This window comes from Hordeum vulgare, chromosome 4H (genome assembly GCF_904849725.1).
Source record: "Hordeum vulgare subsp. vulgare chromosome 4H, MorexV3_pseudomolecules_assembly, whole genome shotgun sequence".
In the NCBI taxonomy this organism is placed as follows: domain Eukaryota; kingdom Viridiplantae; phylum Streptophyta; class Magnoliopsida; order Poales; family Poaceae; genus Hordeum; species Hordeum vulgare.
The window spans coordinates 323,761,809-323,780,159 of NC_058521.1; the positions used below are offsets into that span (position 1 = coordinate 323,761,809).

The 18,351-nt window shown below is 44.2% G+C and overlaps 2 protein-coding genes and 1 long non-coding RNA gene across 3 annotated transcripts; all 3 read left to right on the forward strand.

Moving 5' to 3' along the window:
• Positions 1–1,420: 1,420 nt before the first annotated feature.
• LOC123450493 (RNA-binding protein CP29B, chloroplastic-like) lies at positions 1,421–2,237 on the forward strand. The gene is made up of 2 exons (XM_045127709.1): positions 1,421–1,955; positions 2,227–2,237. The coding sequence occupies exons 1-2, from the start codon at positions 1,421–1,423 to the stop codon at positions 2,235–2,237; spliced, it is 546 nt and encodes a 181-aa protein (XP_044983644.1).
• A 1,457-nt stretch (positions 2,238–3,694) lies between these two features.
• LOC123450494 lies at positions 3,695–4,727 on the forward strand. The gene is made up of 2 exons (XM_045127710.1): positions 3,695–3,709; positions 4,230–4,727. Exons 1-2 carry the CDS (start codon positions 3,695–3,697, stop codon positions 4,725–4,727), a joined length of 513 nt encoding a protein of 170 aa, XP_044983645.1.
• Positions 4,728–6,160: 1,433 nt separating this feature from the next.
• Positions 6,161–7,077, forward strand: LOC123448564. Its single transcript, XR_006631824.1, has 2 exons — positions 6,161–6,587; positions 6,838–7,077. It is a non-coding gene; the product is annotated as an uncharacterized LOC123448564 (long non-coding RNA).
• Positions 7,078–18,351: the final 11,274 nt, after the last annotated feature.

The following is an 18,351-nucleotide window of genomic DNA, read 5'->3' on the forward strand; positions in this document are numbered from 1 at the left end:
ACAATGTGGTACTTTGCAAAGCAAGTGTCACCTAGGTTCATCCATTTGAGCTAAAATTTTGGCAAGAGAGTCTCCTTAGTCGATGATCATCCTCAGCCAAAATTTAGGCCCATTGTCTATGTGCATTACCCGCACCGCTAATCAAACACTTGGCTGCTAATTCATGTTTGAGCTTAGTTCGGTCTCCTCGTGAGATTCTTTTATTGTATTCTTCTTTCTTACACCTACCGAGGGAGTGTCTAACCCACCAGACATGCCTATTCCACACGGAATGCGTGGCAACGCAATGGTAACACGGTGACCACGCGGCTCGCATGCAAGTTCACGCGCTCTAGAGTTGGGGCTCTCGACCACTATCCAAACCTCGGCGTCAAGACACCACACAATGTAATTCTTATTAAATAGATATTTATGTACCTATAAATTATTTTCGGGAAAAATAAATAGCAAATTATAATGCAGCTGTAGTTCAAATTTGACCCGCTTCCTACTGAATCGGCGGCAATTTGTCTTTTTCACTTGAGGTAGATAAAAGATTTTAACACCCAACCATTTTGTAAATTGTACATTAAATATGTCCTAGTATTTTAGAAAAATCATTTGGTACAATTTTGAAACAAATATATGGTAGGTCCTTCACAAAAAACTCATTTCGGGCACTAGAAAAATGGAAAATGGATTTTTCATACAAGGAAAATGAAAACTTCCTTAATCAACATTATTTTCCATTCCAATATGCACCCTTGTGCATAATATTAGATTGTTTCCACAAACTATGCCATGAATGTGGCCATAAGATTGATCATTTGGCTTGAAAGCCATGAATCCTCACACACGATAGCCCATTTTTGAGAACACTTTTTTAAAATAAGCACTGTATTACAAGTTTATTATTTTTCTTGGTAACTTGGTCACATATTATGACACAACGCGAAGGTTTTGCATTTTTTTGATTTTTTTTAATTTGTTATGCCCGTTTCAAAATGCCGTCGTAACGTTAGGCATGACCGTTCATAGCTAGGGGTTGAATCTTGCCAAAAATTTGTTGGATCTCTCATCAAACAGATACTTCTTTACCTAAAAATGATTTTAGGAAAAAATCATGAGAAAACTATGAGGCACCTCTAGTTCAAATTTGACCCGCTTCCTACTGAATCGGCGACAATTTGTCCTTTTCACGAGAGGTGGATAAAATCTTTTGACACACACAAATTTGGTCAATTGTGCATTAAATATGTCCTAGTATTTTTTTAAAATGATTTGGTAAAATTTTGAAACAAATATATGGTAGGTCCTTCACAAAAAAACTCATTTCGGGCACTTGAAAAATGGAAAATGATTTTTTCATACAAGGAAAATGAAAACTTCCTTAATCAACATTGTTTGCCATTCCAATATGCACCCTTGTGCATAATATTGGATGGGGCACCCGGAGAAGGCCCACATTATGGGTGTCGCCGCCGCCCCTCCCCCCATCCAATACCGCCCCAACCCGTCGCCTCCTCAGCCTTCCGTCGCCGCGGCGCCGCCGCCGCCTTCCCACCACCAGATCCCGTCGGGAGGAGACGGCTTCCACCGTCAGGGAAGGGGCAACTTCGGGGGAGGACCAATAGTTGTTGGCAACGGCGGGGGTGGCAACGGCCCTGGCGCCACGACGCTCTTCGTTGGGGACCTCCATTGGTGGACGACGGACGCGGATCTGGAGGCGGAGCTGGTCAAGTACGGCCGTGTCAAGGAAGTCAGGTTCTTTGATGAGAAGGCGAGCGGGAAATCCAAGGGTTATTGCAAGGTCGATTTCTTCAACCCTCGCGCTGCTGTCGCCTGCAAGGAGGGCATGAACGGACACCCCTTCAATGGTCGCCCCTGTGTCATCGTCTTTGCTTTGCCCAACATTGTACGCCGCATGGGTGAAGCTCAGCTGAAGAACAACCAACCGATGGGTCAGAAGAATTCAGGTATGCAGAAGAGTGGTGGTAGAGGTGGTGGTGGTCCACCTGGAGGCCCGCCTGGGCCTCAGGTTGGAGGAAACTATGGTGGCAGGGGAGGCGGAGGAGCTGGTGGTGGTGGCGGAGGAGGAGGAGGAGGAGGAGGATGTGGAGCGTGGCATATTTAATGTACAAAATATATTATAATATCATGTGTCAACAAGGTCCTTCACGAAAAAACATCTTTGTCACTCAAAAAAGAAAATGTTTTTTGTAAAAAACCTTATTTTCAATCAATTAGGACCAATTTAGATGGTCATAACGTCTTCATAGTGATTGGTACATGGGGATCTCACGCGGATCATGCATTAAAGACCGTCGGATGATCCTCGATCCAATGGTAGCCCTCATCTCTCTAGCCGAAACCCTAGATTTGTCCTTTTGGCATTTTTCCATCCACCCCGCCGCCTCCTTTGTTCCTCTACTAGCAAAATAGCCCGTGCGTTGCAACGGGAGAAAAAAATACCACACGCTTTTAATCTTTTTATAATTATTTTGATTTATTAAAATAATAAGCTAACTAACTAATGTAGTTAGTCCTATCCTATTTTGTTGAAAAATCAACCCGTCCATTGTTAATTCCACCATAATGAGAAATTGAAGCGCGGGTTGAATGACAAAAATTACAAGTTCTTTTTTATAAAAATGGCGTGGTGGGTTTTCCGACGGAAGCAATAGCCGCTTTATTATTACTAGCAAAAGGGCCCGTGCGTTGCAACGGGAGAAAAAAAGCACACACTTTAAATCTTTTTATAATCATTTTGATTTATTAAAATAATAAGCTAACTAACTAATGTAGTCAGTCCTATCCTATTTTGTTGAGAAGTCAACCCGTCCATTGTTAATTCCACCATGATGAGAAATTGAGCGGGACAAGCAAAGCAAAACAAAGAAGCTACGTGAATTGATCGATGGACTGTTATCTTATTTCACTCATGGGGTAGAGAATGTGGGATCAGATGACAAACTAAAGGTGGTGTTCCATTCTCTCTCTCTACAACAATGCAATCTTACATTCAATACATTCATTCATCAGCAAACAAATTCCCACAAAATAAAATTTCTTGCCGATGCTTGGCACACGGTTGGAGGCATGGGGAGGGGATCTCATCAGATGATGAGTTCCTGCCGGAGGAGGGAACACGATGAGGGGAGCAAGGGTTAGGCGCCTCTATCTGGCCATAAGGACTCGCCGTTGCCGCACCATAACCTCGGAGTTCCCCGTGTGAGCCATGGAGGCCCGCCTCCACCTGCAAGTACTTCGCTCCGTCGCGCCTTATCCGCGCGCCGCCGCCGTTCTGCATCGAACAGACGCATCATTCCAAGTCGCTAGTAAGAGATGGTACTACAACTCTTATCACTTTGTTCCGAAAGTAAGCAAGTGGATTAATACGAAGAATGAGGCGGCATACAGCAGCAACACGTACGTAGTCAAATCCGTATCCGATTGGTGTGAGAAGCAGCGTGCACGCATCGAATCGGCCATGCAAGGAAGAAAGGCGGTGGGTGTACATACCGTGGCCACGCATGAAGACGCGGCTGGCGAAGGGCGGCGGCTCCTTGGGCCGCTCCGGCATCTGGAAGTTGCTGACGTTGAGCCGCCACGGAGCCGCCGCCGCTTGCTCCCCCATGCCAGACGCCCGACAAAAGCACACTGGATGAGATCCAGGGAGGGGGGGGGGTCTTGCTAGCGGTGTGCAGCGCAATGCATGCGATGCGAGCAGGCAATGCAACCACGCACAAAAGTCACCCACGAGATGATGGAGGAAGGAGGCTTTCTCCTTCGATGGGTTGGGCTGTGCTTGGTTATGAGAGAGCCCCCACAAGGGCACAAGGAGCCACGAAAAGAGATGTGAAAGTTTGGACGGGGAGAGAGAGGCGGGCTGTAGCAACCAAGGAAATGAAACGTGGAACGGTTGCGACTTGCTTTGTAAAGGCTCATGGTTGGTTCGGCTCTTGCATGCATTTGCCTGTCTCCGTGTTGCAGATAAATGATGGAGCACGGGTTGAATAACAAAAATTAGAAGGTTTTTTTTATAAAAATGCCGTGGTGGGTTTTCCGACAGAAGCAATAGCCGCTTTATTATTAGATTATATATATATATATATATATATATATATATATATATATATATATATATATACTCCCTCTGTCTCAAAATAAGTGTCTCAAGCTTAGTACAACTCTGTACTAGAGCTGGCATACAGTTGAGACACTTATTTTGGGACGGAGGGAGTATATAGGTATATATAGATTATCCTTCCTCTCTTTCTGCCGTGCTCTGTCCTCCCCCTGCACAACGAACCTTCCCCCGTTCCCCTCGTCCTTCCAGATCCGATCGAAGCCTCCCCCCATTCCCCTCGTCCCCTCGGTCGCCGGCCGACCGCAACCCGGATCGCCGCGCCGACGGGCTTTGCCTCCCTCCGGTCCGAAACTCCGGTCGCGGCAACGACACGCGTTCGTCCGAGGCATCTGCTTCAGCGACTCTCCGGCACACGGAGACTGCCACACTTGGAGGGCGCGGCGGACACGCGCATCGGGGGGTGGATGCACAAGGGGATCAGCGGCGGCCAGCGTCGGCGGGTCAGTATCTGCATGGAGATCCTCACCCGACCGGCGCTGCTGTTCCTGGACGAGCCCACCAGCGGCCACCCGCCGCCGCCGCCGCAGCAGCAGCCGCCTGCCTCGAGCCGCCGTTGCCATGGGGATTACCCTCTCTCTCTCGCCCTTCCGTATGTTGACCTGGTTTAGCATTCGTCTGGTCGTAGCTATGGTTCGTGCAATCATTTGAATCGGCGCTGTTGCGTGTGAATCCCTCCTCGTCGGCCTCCTTCCGCCCCGAACCTTAAATCCCACGACCAGCCTCCCTCCCACCCAAACCCGCCATTCTCCTCCGTGCATCGCCTCGCCTCCTCCGCGCTTCATCCATGGCAGCGAGGCATCGGGTCTCTGCCGTGATCTTCGACCTCGATGGCACCCTCCTGGACACATGTATGCGGAATCGCTTGCTCTCACGCTCGCGCCGCCGTCCCGTTCCGTTCGATGCTCCGCCTAGTTCAGTCGATGTATACAATGCTCGAGTAGCTACACAAATACAATGATTTGTCTTTTCTGTTCGTGACGGGGTGCTTGGTCATCTCCTCCAAGCCTACGTCCTGCATTCGAAATTCAGGATTTGTTGTGCAGAGGTGCTGCCTTTCCAATAAATAAAGCAGAGTAAAAGTGCAATACGGAGTAGCTTAAAAAAGTTCGATATGTATAGTTTGTAAAGTGTGGCGTGTCTTGGTGCAGAGAGGGAAAAAGGGACGTCCTGAAAGAGTTCTTGGAGACCTACGGGAAGGTCCCAGATGCGGCCAAGGAGGAGAAGCGATTGGGGCAGATGCACAGGGAGTCCACGACCGGGATCAACGCAGATTACGGGTTGCCGATCACTGTCGAGGAATATTCAGAGGCAATATACCCGTTGTATATCAAAAGGTTTGATTCGTTTCTCAGCTGATCAAGTGACACTCACGATTGACGGAAGCACTAAACTTGGCCTCACTTGCTCTCGAGGTCGCAAAGGGCCGCTTCCAGGGGTTAACAGGCTTCTCGAGCACCTCCACAAGAACGGAGTACCCCTTGCGCTCGCTTCAAATTCTATCAAGAGAAATATTGATCAATTTTTTTTGAAACTAAGAGGTCTGAACCTTACATCAATCTACAATACATCATGTGTTTTTCCCCAGAAAAATGGAGTGTCGCATGGTATAACTTGCTACTCCTTTTGGTATTTCCACAAATGCCATGTGGAATGCAACAAGTAGTTTTTGTTTTACTGAAGGAAAGAATAAGGCTGTCGTTATAGTACTAAGTCATTAATTTGATGAAAGAAATTGTGGCTTTGCTTGATCTGTCATGACTATCTTCTGAGTTCCCTATGCTCACACTTGGGTGTACTAATTCGTTGTTGATTCTGTTTTTTCAGTCATCTGTGCCCTACACATTCCATTGCACAGATAGAAAAGTTATAGCAATAGTGGATGTTTTATAAAGTGCTAGGTTTACTTATGTTATGGTATGTAAGCTGATCTATCAAAATCTTCCCTTATTTTCCAGAACTGAAAGACTGCTTTCTGGTGGTTCTTGGTGGTGATCAGGTCCCTCATGGAAAACCTTGCCCTGACATGTGCGTACTTACACAAGTTTATCAGATGTCAATTGCACATTCCTTGTAGTGATTAGCATGTACGAACTCCGCTATTTCCATGCATCATCATAAGTAACTTGCAGTGAAATTATCTTATGTGTCCCAGGATATAAAATTCACGTACAGTATCATCTTATTTGACCATATAAGAACATTTCTGTAGCTTCAACTATGAACATTTCTGTCACACACCGTCTCTTTAAATCTGAATCTTGATTGCTTCTATTTACTCTGAGTGTGAGATGTGTAGTAAGATTAGTCAGATGCCTGGTTTTTCAATTCTCTGAAGGCAATTATTTGCTGTAATCACAAGTTGTAAGCAGCCAAAATGGTGAAGGTCTGCTGCATCGGAGCTGGCTACGTCGGCGGCCCAACAATGGCTGTTATTGCCATCAAATGCCCGACAATTGAGGTGGTGTTCTTACAATTCTTTTCATTTCCATGATTAATTTAAATAGACTTGCACATGTCAGTATACTATACACCAAAAAATCCTAGCTAGTTTGAGAACATTTTAGTCCCTCCATAAACACATACTCATTGATGTTAGTCATACTATTTATGTACATTTCATTTCCTGTCAATTATTGCTTCTAAGTTATTGGATCCCTCATTGACCACTATTTCTTATTCTTATATGTTTATTCTTATTGTTTGCACAGGTGATGTGCGAATCCAAGTACGAAGCTGTGAAGCATATCAGCAAAGAGTAGCATATTATGTGTTGTAATTGTAGGCAGTAGTAGGCTTATTTGGGCTGTAGTATAATGTAATGATTGTAATAGACTAATGTAGTGTTGTTTTGGATGAATTCCGTTTGCTCTTTGGATTGTTCAAAATAATAATTGTGTATGTGATTTGAATACCCCAGAAATGGTAACTTGGAAAAGGGGTTCAAGTTATAATGGTTGTTTGACATATTTTGTAATTTGTGATGTGTGGGACCAATTTTGAGATCAACATGACATGTGGGACCAATAAAAAATAAAATGGCCAAAAAAAATCAATAGAAAGTAAAAGGCCACAACCCAAACTAAAAAAGGCTAAAATGTTGGTGATTATTGGGCCAGGCCCATGCAGCTAAGCAAAATAAAGAGAGAAAACATTAAATGGGCTGGATTAATGGGCTCGGCCCATTTAAAACATCGAATTGGACCGGGCTGATTCTATGCCACGTCAGCTTGCCATGTTAGATCCAACGTGGCGTGGGCAGATTGCTAGTGATCAAAATAATTTCAATGCTTTCGTTTGGTCGTAAAATCCTACTACCAATCCAGCAAAAAGGTCGTTATAGTTCATTAGAGACCCTCAGCTTTTGACCGTTTGTTTTTTGTCATAAAAAGGTCGCAAATGGGAATCAATGACCATTCGATGACCAATATTGAAGGTCGTTAGTTGACATATTTCTTGTAGTGATATAACCAACTATATCAGGGATCAACTTACTCAGGACTGGGATGTCTCATGACACCCAGATTACTCACCAAAATCTTCAACCATACGAAGAGTTCTTCCATCATTAACAATATTAACAGTGTTGACCAGCTACTGAGGTCTGGTCGGGCTGTCAAATACCGTGGACTCGGCTATTCGAATAGATTTAACACTCTACAGAGGTTGCACACTTTACACACACTCTGGAGCACTGACCTCGTGATCCCGTTCGGGTGGGCCAGCATTGCTCCATCGAAACTTGCCTGAACCGTGACACTCTCATCGTACCACCGACAACCACTCTCCTCTGGAGTCTTGCCCTGGGTGGCCCTGTGTCTTCATGACACCTGCCACCGTCATGGCCAAACTAAACTGTCCCAACCGGGGACGGGCCCTAACAACTCAACTGGCTCACAGGGTTATCACCGCCTACCTAATCAGTGTAGCACACGTACATAGCCCTCCCTCTTTGGAGGTACCGGCGAGAGGGATGACGCGAACAACTCAAGTCATGGTCGTCCCATATCGGCAAGATGTGGTTGTACGATAAATCCCGGACAGGTGACTCTATGTCAACCACGAACTTGTTATCCACTTGGAGAATTATGACAACAATTAAATAATTATCATTGTTAATTTACTAAGCATTTGCTAATATCAAGTGAATGATCATCATGCATGAAAGTATGCTATGCTATGCAATACTACACCACATGGATATAATGGCTTGCCTTGGTCAGTGGGGTTGTTCAAACACTCCTGTTCTCCAAAGTTTCCCTCTGAAATTTATTTGAAATAGCCAAAAGAAAAGAAAAGGCATTTAATACCTCTTTATTAACCAGAAATTATAAGAGTATGAGAAAAATACAAAAATTTCCCAGATTGTAGAGAAACTCAATACCAACTCAATGCAAAAAGAATCAAGTGATTTGGACTTGTAAATAAAAAGATTTAAATGGTCAAAGTTTTTGTCTGAATCTAGAATTTATAAAAAATAAATAAATTCTGACAGGGGGCCACGTCAAAGGCGTAAAGTGGAGGGGCGCCTCCACTTACCGCTTTGGCCGCGGGCCACAGCCACTGGCAGGTGGGGCCTGCCGGGAGAACAGAGAGGGGGAGGAGGGGAACACAGGCGAGGCGGCCTTCCAGCGATAGTCGCCGGCGACTGAGACGACGGCGACACCTGGAATTGGGTGGAATGGAACGGGTGGTCGACGACGAGTACGCATGTACCCGCATCTTGGCGAGAGGTGGACAAACGGCGTCGTCCCCTTCTTCTCGAGCGGCAGCGGCTTCGGGTGGTCGTCGGAGACATGCGTTCCGGCGGGGAATAACTCGGGCAAGGAGTCGAGGAGCACTAGTGGGACTTCCTGAACCAGATGGCGGGGTCTATTGAGCTTTGGAGGGGTTGGATGGTGCTGTCGACATGCGTTCCGGTGATGTTCGAGGCCAGAGGGCCTCTAGGCCTTGGCTCGCTCTTCGGGAGGTCAATTGTGAGAAGCAGGAGGGGTGTGGAGAGCTCGGAGGGGTTGGGCACTCCCTTAAATAGACCGGCGACGAGCTCGGCCAATTTCTCCTGAAGCGGCAAAGATAAGCTCTAACACAGTCGCTGGGGGGCTGAGCTGGCCGTCGTGGAGCGCATTGAGGTGACGGAGGAGGGCAGGGAGGCGATGGGATAGCTCCAGGCCATTAAGAGTTTGCGGACGAGCATAGTGGTCAGAGCCGTCAGCTCGGTCCTGTGGCGGAGCTTGGCCGGGAGCGGCGGCGGCGCTCTCCGGCAACCCAACACCTTCGAGAGGTGCCACGCGGTTCCCAAGGGAATCGTCGGCGCTCAGGACAAGGAGGGGGCAGCGATTGATGACTCGGGGCGGCTCGGCTGTCACTGGAGCTGCGCAGAGCATGCTTTGTGGCATGCCAGCACCATGGTCACCATGGTTGTGGCCACCCTGGTGCCACGCAGGCCATGAAACTTTGTCCATTGCGTTGACAAGACGCTGATTAGTCACTCTCCACTCCTTGCTCGATCACTGCTACTGCAACAAAAGACCTTCCAACGACGCCATAAATGTGCTGACGGGAGACTGTTCTTGTCTTGATACTCCTCAGCAACGGCACCAGGAATCCTTCTGCTACGGCTACGCCTTAAGGGATTTCCTAGGGAAATATGCAAAGGATTTCCCCCGTGGCCTTGGAGCCTTGCGTTGGTGTTCCCTCGAAGCGGAAAGGGTGATGTAGCGCAGCGGTGGTAAGTATTTCCCTCAGTTTGAGAACCAAGGTATCGATACAGTGAAGGAGTATCACAAGTACCTGCACAAACACAAAAAGCTTGCTCCCAACGCTATGAAGGGGTTGTCAATCCCTTATAGATTGTTCGCAAAGTGAGAACTGAAAGCAACAAAGTAACAAAGCAAAGTAAAAGCGAAAGTGGAAACGATAGGTGTGAATAGACCCGGGGGCCGTAGTGTTCACTAGTGGCTTCTCTCATGAAAGCAGGTAGACGGTGGGTGAACAAATTACTATCGAGCAATTGATAGAACCACGCAAAGTCGTGATGTCATCTATGGGAATGATTATATCTATAGGCATCACGTCCAAAACAAGTAGACCAATACTTTCTGCATCTACTACTATTACTCCACACGTCGACCGCTATCCAGCATGCATCTAGTGTATTAAGTCCAAAAGAACAGAGTAACGCCTTAAGCAAGATGACATGATGTAGATGGACAATCTCATATCTACGACAAAGCCCACCTTGTTACCCTTGATGGCAACTACATGATGTGTGCCTTGATGCCCATACTATCACTGGGAAAGGTCACCACACGGTAAGAACCCAAAACCAAGCACTTCTCCCATTGCAAGAATCATAGATCTAGTTGGCCAAACAAAACCCAAGACTCGGAGAGACTTACAAGGATATCAAATCATGCATATAAGAAATCAGAAAAGACTCAAATATATATCACAGATAATCTGATCACAAATCCACAATTCATCGGTTCTCGACAAACACACCGCCAAAGAGGATTACATCGGATAGATCTCCATGAAGATCATGGAGAACTTTGTATTGAAGATCCAAGAGAGAGAAGAAGCCATCTAGCTACTAACTACGAACCCGTAGGTCTGAAGTGAACTACTCACGAGTCATTGGAGGGGCGATGATGTTGATGTAGAAGCCCTCCAACTCCAAAGTCCCCTCCGGCAGGGCACCGAGAAGGGTCTCCACATGAGATCTCGCGGAAACGGAAGCTTGCGTCAGCGGATAAGTGTTTTCGTGGATTCCTTGATTTTTTTCCTGTATTTTAGGGAATATATAGGCGAAGGAGCTAGGTCAGTGGGGCGCCATGGAGGCCACAAGCATGCTAGCCATGGCGGCTACATGGCTTGTGGGCCCCCTGTAGCTCCCCTGGCTTGGCCCTCAAGCCCCCTGATCTTCTTCCGTTCGGGAAAATTTATTTTGTGGATTTATTCCGTTTGGACTCCCTTCCAAAATCAGATCTGAAAAGACCCAAAAACACAGAAAAAACAGGAACTGGCACTTAGCACTGAATTGATAATTTAGTCCCAAAAAAGATATATAAAGTACATAAAACATCCAAAGATGACAAGATAACAGCATGAAACCATAAAAAATTATAGATACGTTTGAGACGTATCAAGCATCCCCAAGCTTAACTCCTGCTCATCCTCGAGTAGGGAAGTGATAAAGAATGAATTTTTTATGCTTTCATGCTACCTAGCATAGATGCCCTTTGTAACTCCTGTTATGTGACGTGAATGTTCAGATCCATTAGATTCAAAACAATAGTTTGCTATTGAAGTGGAAACAATAATACTTCAAGCAAACTAGCAAGGTAATCGTGAACTTTCAAAATAACAAGGCCAAAAGAAAGTTATCCCTACAAAAGCATATAGTCTGGCTATGCTCTATCATCATTGCACAACGAAATTAAATCATGCACAACCCCGGTATTGGCCAAGTAATTGTTTTCACACCTTTACTTTCTCAAACTTTTTCAACTCTCACGCAATACATGAGCGTGAGCCATGGTTTTAGCACTATAAGTGGTGTGGAGTGTGGTGGAGGTTGCAAGAAAAACAAGGAGAAGATGGTCACATTAACTAGGCATATCAATGAGCTGTGGAGATGCTCATTAATAGATATCAATGTGAATGAGTAGGGATTGCCATACAAATGATGTACTAGAGCTAAGAGTATGTGAAAGCTCTTAAAGAAAACTAGTGGGTGTGCATCCAACTTGCTTGCTCACGAAGACCTAAGGCAATTTTGAGGAAGCGTATCATTGGAATATACAAGCCAAGTTATATAATGAAAATTTCCCACTAGCTATATGGTGGTGACAAAACGAGAGACTCTCAATCATGAAGATCATGGTGCTTAATATGCACAAGTGTGGAAAGGTGGTAGCATTGTCCCTTCTCTCTTTTTCTCTCATAATTTTTTTTGGTGGGCTCTTTGGCCTCTTTTTTTTGTGGTGGGCATCTTTGGCCTCTTTTATTTCCTCACATGGGACAATGCTCCATCAATGATGATCATCACACTTTCAACTCAAAACTTAGAGTAACGATGACTCTATATGGAATGTCTTCGGTAGTGTACCGTGACAATGATCTAGCATGGCATAGACATTAATGGAAACATCATGCTAGCTATCTTACGATCATGCAATGGCAATGTAGAAGTGGTGGCACATGTCATGGTGGTAGTTGCATGGAAATATATCTCGGAATGACTTTGAAAAAGCCATAGTAGGTAGGTATGGTTGCTGTTTTGAGGGAGGCTAATGGTGGATTTTGTGCACCGGCGAAAGTTGCACGGCACTAAGAAGATAGTGATGGTGGAAGGTGAAAGTGCATCTAAACCATGGACTCAACATTAGTCATGAAGAAATCATATACTTGTTGCAAAAGTTTTATTAGTAATCGAAACAAAGCATTCAACGCATACTCCTAGGGGAAGGGTTGGTAGGTATATACCATCGCGCAATCCCGACCGCCACGCAAAGGATAACAATCAATAGACTAATCATGCTAAGACTTCATCACATAGCGGTTCACCATACGTGCATGCTACGGGAATCACTAACTTCAACACAAGTATTTCTAGATCCACAACACCTTACTAGCATAACTTCAATATTACCATAACCACAACTCAAAACTAATTGAGATGAAAACTTCTCTAACTATTCAATGCACATGAAGGTGGAAGTTTTCGTATCCCTTTGGATAACTACCCCTTTTGAGACTACTTTCAAAGCATAGATCAACTACCAAGCCACGCACCGTCGTGCTCTAAAAGATATAAGTGAAGCACATAGAGCAAAAGCATCTAGCTCAAAAGATATATGTGAAGCACATGTGAGCTGAATTGTCTACCAAAGGATATAAGTGAATATCGACAAAATCACGGTGAGTGCATGTCTCTCTCTCTAGGTGTGTAGAAAGGATGATTGTGACAAAAGAAAAATGAAAGACTCCTACGATACAAGACGCTCCAAGAAAAACACATAACATGTGGTGAATAAAAATATAGCCCCAAGTAACGTTACCGATGGATTTGAAGACGAAAGAGGGGATGCCTTCCTGGGGCATCCCAAAGGTTAGGATTTTACGGCATCCTTGAATCTCTTGGGGTGCCTTGGGCATCCCCAAGCTCGAGCTCTTGCCACTCTTTATCTCTTTGTCCATAAGAACTTCACCCAAAACTTGGAAACTTCACAACACGAAACTTAAACAGAAACTCGTGATAACATTAGTATAAGAAAGCAAACCACCACTTCCTTAAGTACTGTAGCAAACTTAAATTCTACTTATGCTGATGTTGGCTTACTGTATTTTCAATGTTCCATGGCTAATACCCCCCGATACTATCCATAGTTTCATCAAAATAAGAAACCAACACAACAAAAACAAAATCTGTTAACAGCAGACCAGTCTGTAGCAATCTGTATACTTCATATACTTCTGTTACTTCAAAACTTCTGAAAAATTACGACAGTCTGAAGAATTTGTGTCGAAATCAGAAGCAAAAAGAATCAACTCAAAAGCTCTTACAGAAAAAAATGAAAATTCTTTTCGTGAGCAGAACGTTTCTGTCTTTTCCAGCATGACCAAACGATCATCCCCAAGACTAATCATAACGGTTTTGCTTGGCACAAACGCAAAAAGAAACACAAAAAACACAATCATAACAGAATTATGAAATTGTGGAAAACACAAAACACAAATAAAAAGGATAGATTCGTTGGGTTGCCTCCCAACAAGCGCTTTTGTTTAACGTCCTTAGCTAGGCAAAAGGTGATGGAATCACGTATAGTCATCTTTGGTGCTCAAACCATAAGTAGCCCTCATCATAGATTCATAAGGCAATCTTATTTTCTTTCTAGGAAAGTGCTCCGTGACCTTCTTTAAAGGAAATTGAAATCTAATATTCCCTTCCTTCATATCGATGATAGCACCAATAGTCCTTAGGAAAGGTCTACCAATAATAATGGGACATGAAGGATTGCAATCTATGTCAAGTACAATGAAATCCACGGGTACATATTTCTTATTTGCAACAATAAGAACATCATCGATCCTTCCCATGGGTTTCTTGACAGTATAATCCGCAAGATGCAAATTAAGAGAACACTCTTCAATCTCATGAAAACCAAGAATATCACATAAACACTTTGGAATCGCGGAAACACTAGCACCCAAATCACACAAAGCATTGCACTCATAGTTTTTTATCTTGATTTTGATAGTAGGTTCCCACTCATCATGAAGTTTTCTAGGTATAGAGACTTTTAATTCGAGCTTCTCTTCAAGAGATTTCGTCATAGCATCTATGATATGCGCGGTAAAGGCTTTGCTTTGGCTATAAGCATGTGGCGAGTTTGCAATGGATTGCATCAAAGAAATGCATTCAAACAAGGAGCAATTATCATAATTGAATGCCTTGAAATCCAAAGTGGGAGTTTTATTACTACCCAAAATTTTGATTTCTTCTACTCCACTCTCCACACCTTTATCATCAAGATGGGTGGACTCCGAATCATTGGGGCGTTTTTCAACCAAAGTGGATTCATATCCAGCCCCTTCATCAATAGGTTTGACACGTGAAAACAAAGATTCAAGAGGAGTCCCACCAAGCACTTTAAGACCTTCGTGATTTGCATCACTAGAACGCACCCTTTTAAACCACTCATGCCTAGCGCGAATTTGGGCGGTTCTTTCTTTGCTCTTATTCATGGAGACACACATAGCTTTCAAAGTTTCATCCAAGTTGACCTTGGGAGGAGCACATCTAACTTTCAAAGCATCAATATCACAAGACATCCTATCAACGCTCTTAGCCAAATCGTCTATTTTGAGTAGTTTTTCCTCTATGGACGCATTGAAAATCTTTTGAGAGTTGATGAACTCTTTGATATTACTCTCTAAATCAGAGGGTTATTTATTGTGATTTCCATAAGTGTTGTTGTAGGAATTGCCATAATTGTTAGAGGAGTTACTAGGAAAAGGCCTAGGAACATAGTTTCCTCCAAAATCATTGTTGTTGCCAAAATTGTTCCTACCAACAAAATTCACGTCCAAACTAGCGTTGCTACTCTCAATCAAGGAAGATAGTGGCATGTCATTAGGATCTAAAGGAGCGTTTCTACTAGCGACCAAATTCATCAACTCGTCCATCTTAGCACTAAGAGAGTTAATTTCTTCTATAGCGTGTACCTTTTTGCTAGCAGGCGACCTTTCAGTGTGCCACTGAGAGTAGTTGGTCATGATATTGTCTAGGAGTTTTGTAGCATCTCCTAACGTGATTTCCATGAACGTTCCACCTGAGGCGGAGTCCAAGATATTGCGAGAAGCGAAATTCAAGCCAGGGTAAAAGATTTGTATAATCATCCACAAACTCAAGCCATGAGCTGGACAATTTCTAATCATAAGCTTCAACCTCTCCCAAGATTGTGCAACGTGTTCATGATCAAGTTGCTTGAAATTCATGATATCGTTACGTAAGGAGATGATCTTAGCCGGTGGAAAATACTTGGATATGTAAGCTTCTTTGCACTTATCCCAAGAATCGATACTATTTTTAGGCAAAGAAGAAAACCAAGTTTTTGCGCGATCTCGCAACAAGAAAGGAAAAAGCTTCAACTTAATCACGTCATTATCCACATCTCTTTTCTTTTGCATATCACAAATCTCAATGAAGGTATTGAGATGGGATGTGGCATATTCACTAGGAAGGCCTGAGAATTTCTCTTTCATAACAAGATTCAGCAAAGCTGCGTTTTTTCATACGATTCCGCACTAGTGGCGGGAGCAATCGGAGTACTAATAAAATCATTATTATTGGTACTCGAGAAGTCGCAAAGTTTGGTGTTTTCATCCATGATGACTTCAGCAAACAAACAAGCACACAAGCAAGCAAGAAAACCGGCAAAGGAAAACGACAAAAAGGCAAAAAGCAAAAGAAAACGGCAAAGGAGAAAGGCAAATGAAAACGGCGAATGTGAAGTGGGGGAGAGGAAAACAAGAGGCAACTGGCAAAAAAGTAAATGCAAGAGATGAGTTTGTGAGACCTACTTGGATAGATCTCTCCTTCCCCGGCAACGGCGCGAGAAATACTTCTGCTACTGCAACAAAAGACCTTCCAACAGCCCCAGAAACGTGCCGACGGCAGACTGTTCTTGTCTTGAGACTCCTCAGCAACGACACGAGGAATCCTTCTGCTATGGCTACGCCTTAAGGTACTTCCGAGGCAAATATGCAAAGGATTTCCCCGTGGCCTTAGAGCCTTGAGTTGGTGTTCCCTCGAAGCGGAAAGGGTGATGTAGAGCAGCGGTGGTAAGTATTTCCCTCACTTAGAGAACCAAGTTATCGATCCAGTGAAGGAGTATCACAAGTACCTGCACAAACACAAAAATCTTGCTCCCAACGCTATGAAGGGGTTGTCAATCCCTTATAGATTGTTCGCCAAGTGAGAACGGAAAGCAACAAAGTAACAAAGCAAAGTAAAAGCAAAAGTGGAAACGATAGGTGTGAATAGACCCGGGGCCGTAGTGTTCACTAGTGGCTTCTCTCATGAAAGCAGGTAGACGGTGGGTGAACAAATTACTGTCGAGCAATTGATAGAACCACGCAAAGTCGTGACGTCATCTATGGCAATGATTATATCTATAGGCATCACATCCAAAACAAGTAGACCCATACTTTCTGCATCTACTACTATTACTCCACACGTTGATCGCTATCCAGCATGCATCTAGTGTATTAAGTCCAAAAGAACAGAGTAACGCCTTAAGCAAGATGACATGATGTAGATGGACAATCTCATATCTACGACAAAGCCCACCTTGTTACCCTTGATGGCAACTACACGATGTGTGCCTTGCTGCCCCTACTTTCACTGGGAAAGGTCACCACACGGTAAGAACCCAAAACCAAGCACTTCTCCCATTGCAAGAATCATAGATCTAGTTGGCCAAACAAAACCCAAGACTCGGAGAGACTTACAAGGATATCAAATCATGCATATAAGAAATCAGCAAAGACTCAAATATATATCATAGATAATCTGATCACAAATCCACAATTCACCGGATCTCGACAAACACACCGCCAAAGAGGATTACATCAGATAGATCTCCATGAATATCATGGAGAACTTTGCATTGAAGATCCAAGAGAGAGAAGAAGCCATCTAGCTACTAACTACGACCCCGTAGGTGTGAAGTGAACTACTCACGAGTCATTGGAGGGGCGATGATGTTGATGTAGAAGCCCTCCAACTCCAATGTCCCCTCCGGTAGTGCACCGGGAAGGGTCTCCAGATGAGATCTCTCGAAAACGGAAGCTTGCAGCGGCGGAAAAGTGTTTTCGTGGATTCGTTGATTTTTTTTGTATTTTCGGGAATATATAGGCGAAGGAGCTAGGTCAGGGGGGCGCCAGGGAGGCCACAAGCCTGCTAGCCGTCGCCCCTTGGTGGTGTCTACAGGGCTTGTGGGCCCACTGTAGCTCCCCTGGCTTGGCCCTCAAGCCCCCTGATCTTCTTCCGTTCGGGAAAAAATTATTTCGGGGATTTTATTCCGTTTGGACTCTTGTTCCAAAATCAGATCTGAAAAGAGCCAAAAACATAGAAAAACAGGAACTAGCACTTGGCACTGAATTAATAAGTTAGTCCCAAAAAAGATATAAAAGGTACATAAAACATCCAAAGATGACAATATAACAGCATGAAACCATCAAAAATTATAGATACGTTTGAGACGTATCAATCACTCACGCTCACCAGCGTCTTGGAGCATCAGAAACATGTTCTGTCTATAGACTTTGGGTGGTTCTAGAGCTCGAATGGGTTGGGCTTGGGGTAAGATAGGATGTCTGGGAGGATCAGCGTAGAAAATATTCTAAGCTGGAAAAGTTTGCAAGGTTTGAAGATCAAATGAATATAGTTCCTTTGAAAACCATCTTTCTGGTCCAGAACACAAATGAGCTCCTAGCACTCAATTGCAAGCTTTGCTAAAAGTGAGACTTGGTGGGGAAGTGTTATTTGGTAGTGCACACATGCCCAAAAATTTGTAGCTCCATTGTGCACTCCAAGCTAGCACTTCCTTCACAAGGGTTCAGTTTTAGCAGAAACTCAGTAGAGTTTTCCTGCTCCAAATTTGTATTGGGCGATTGGATGTTTTTACATATTGGAACTATATATGATCCCTAGTAAC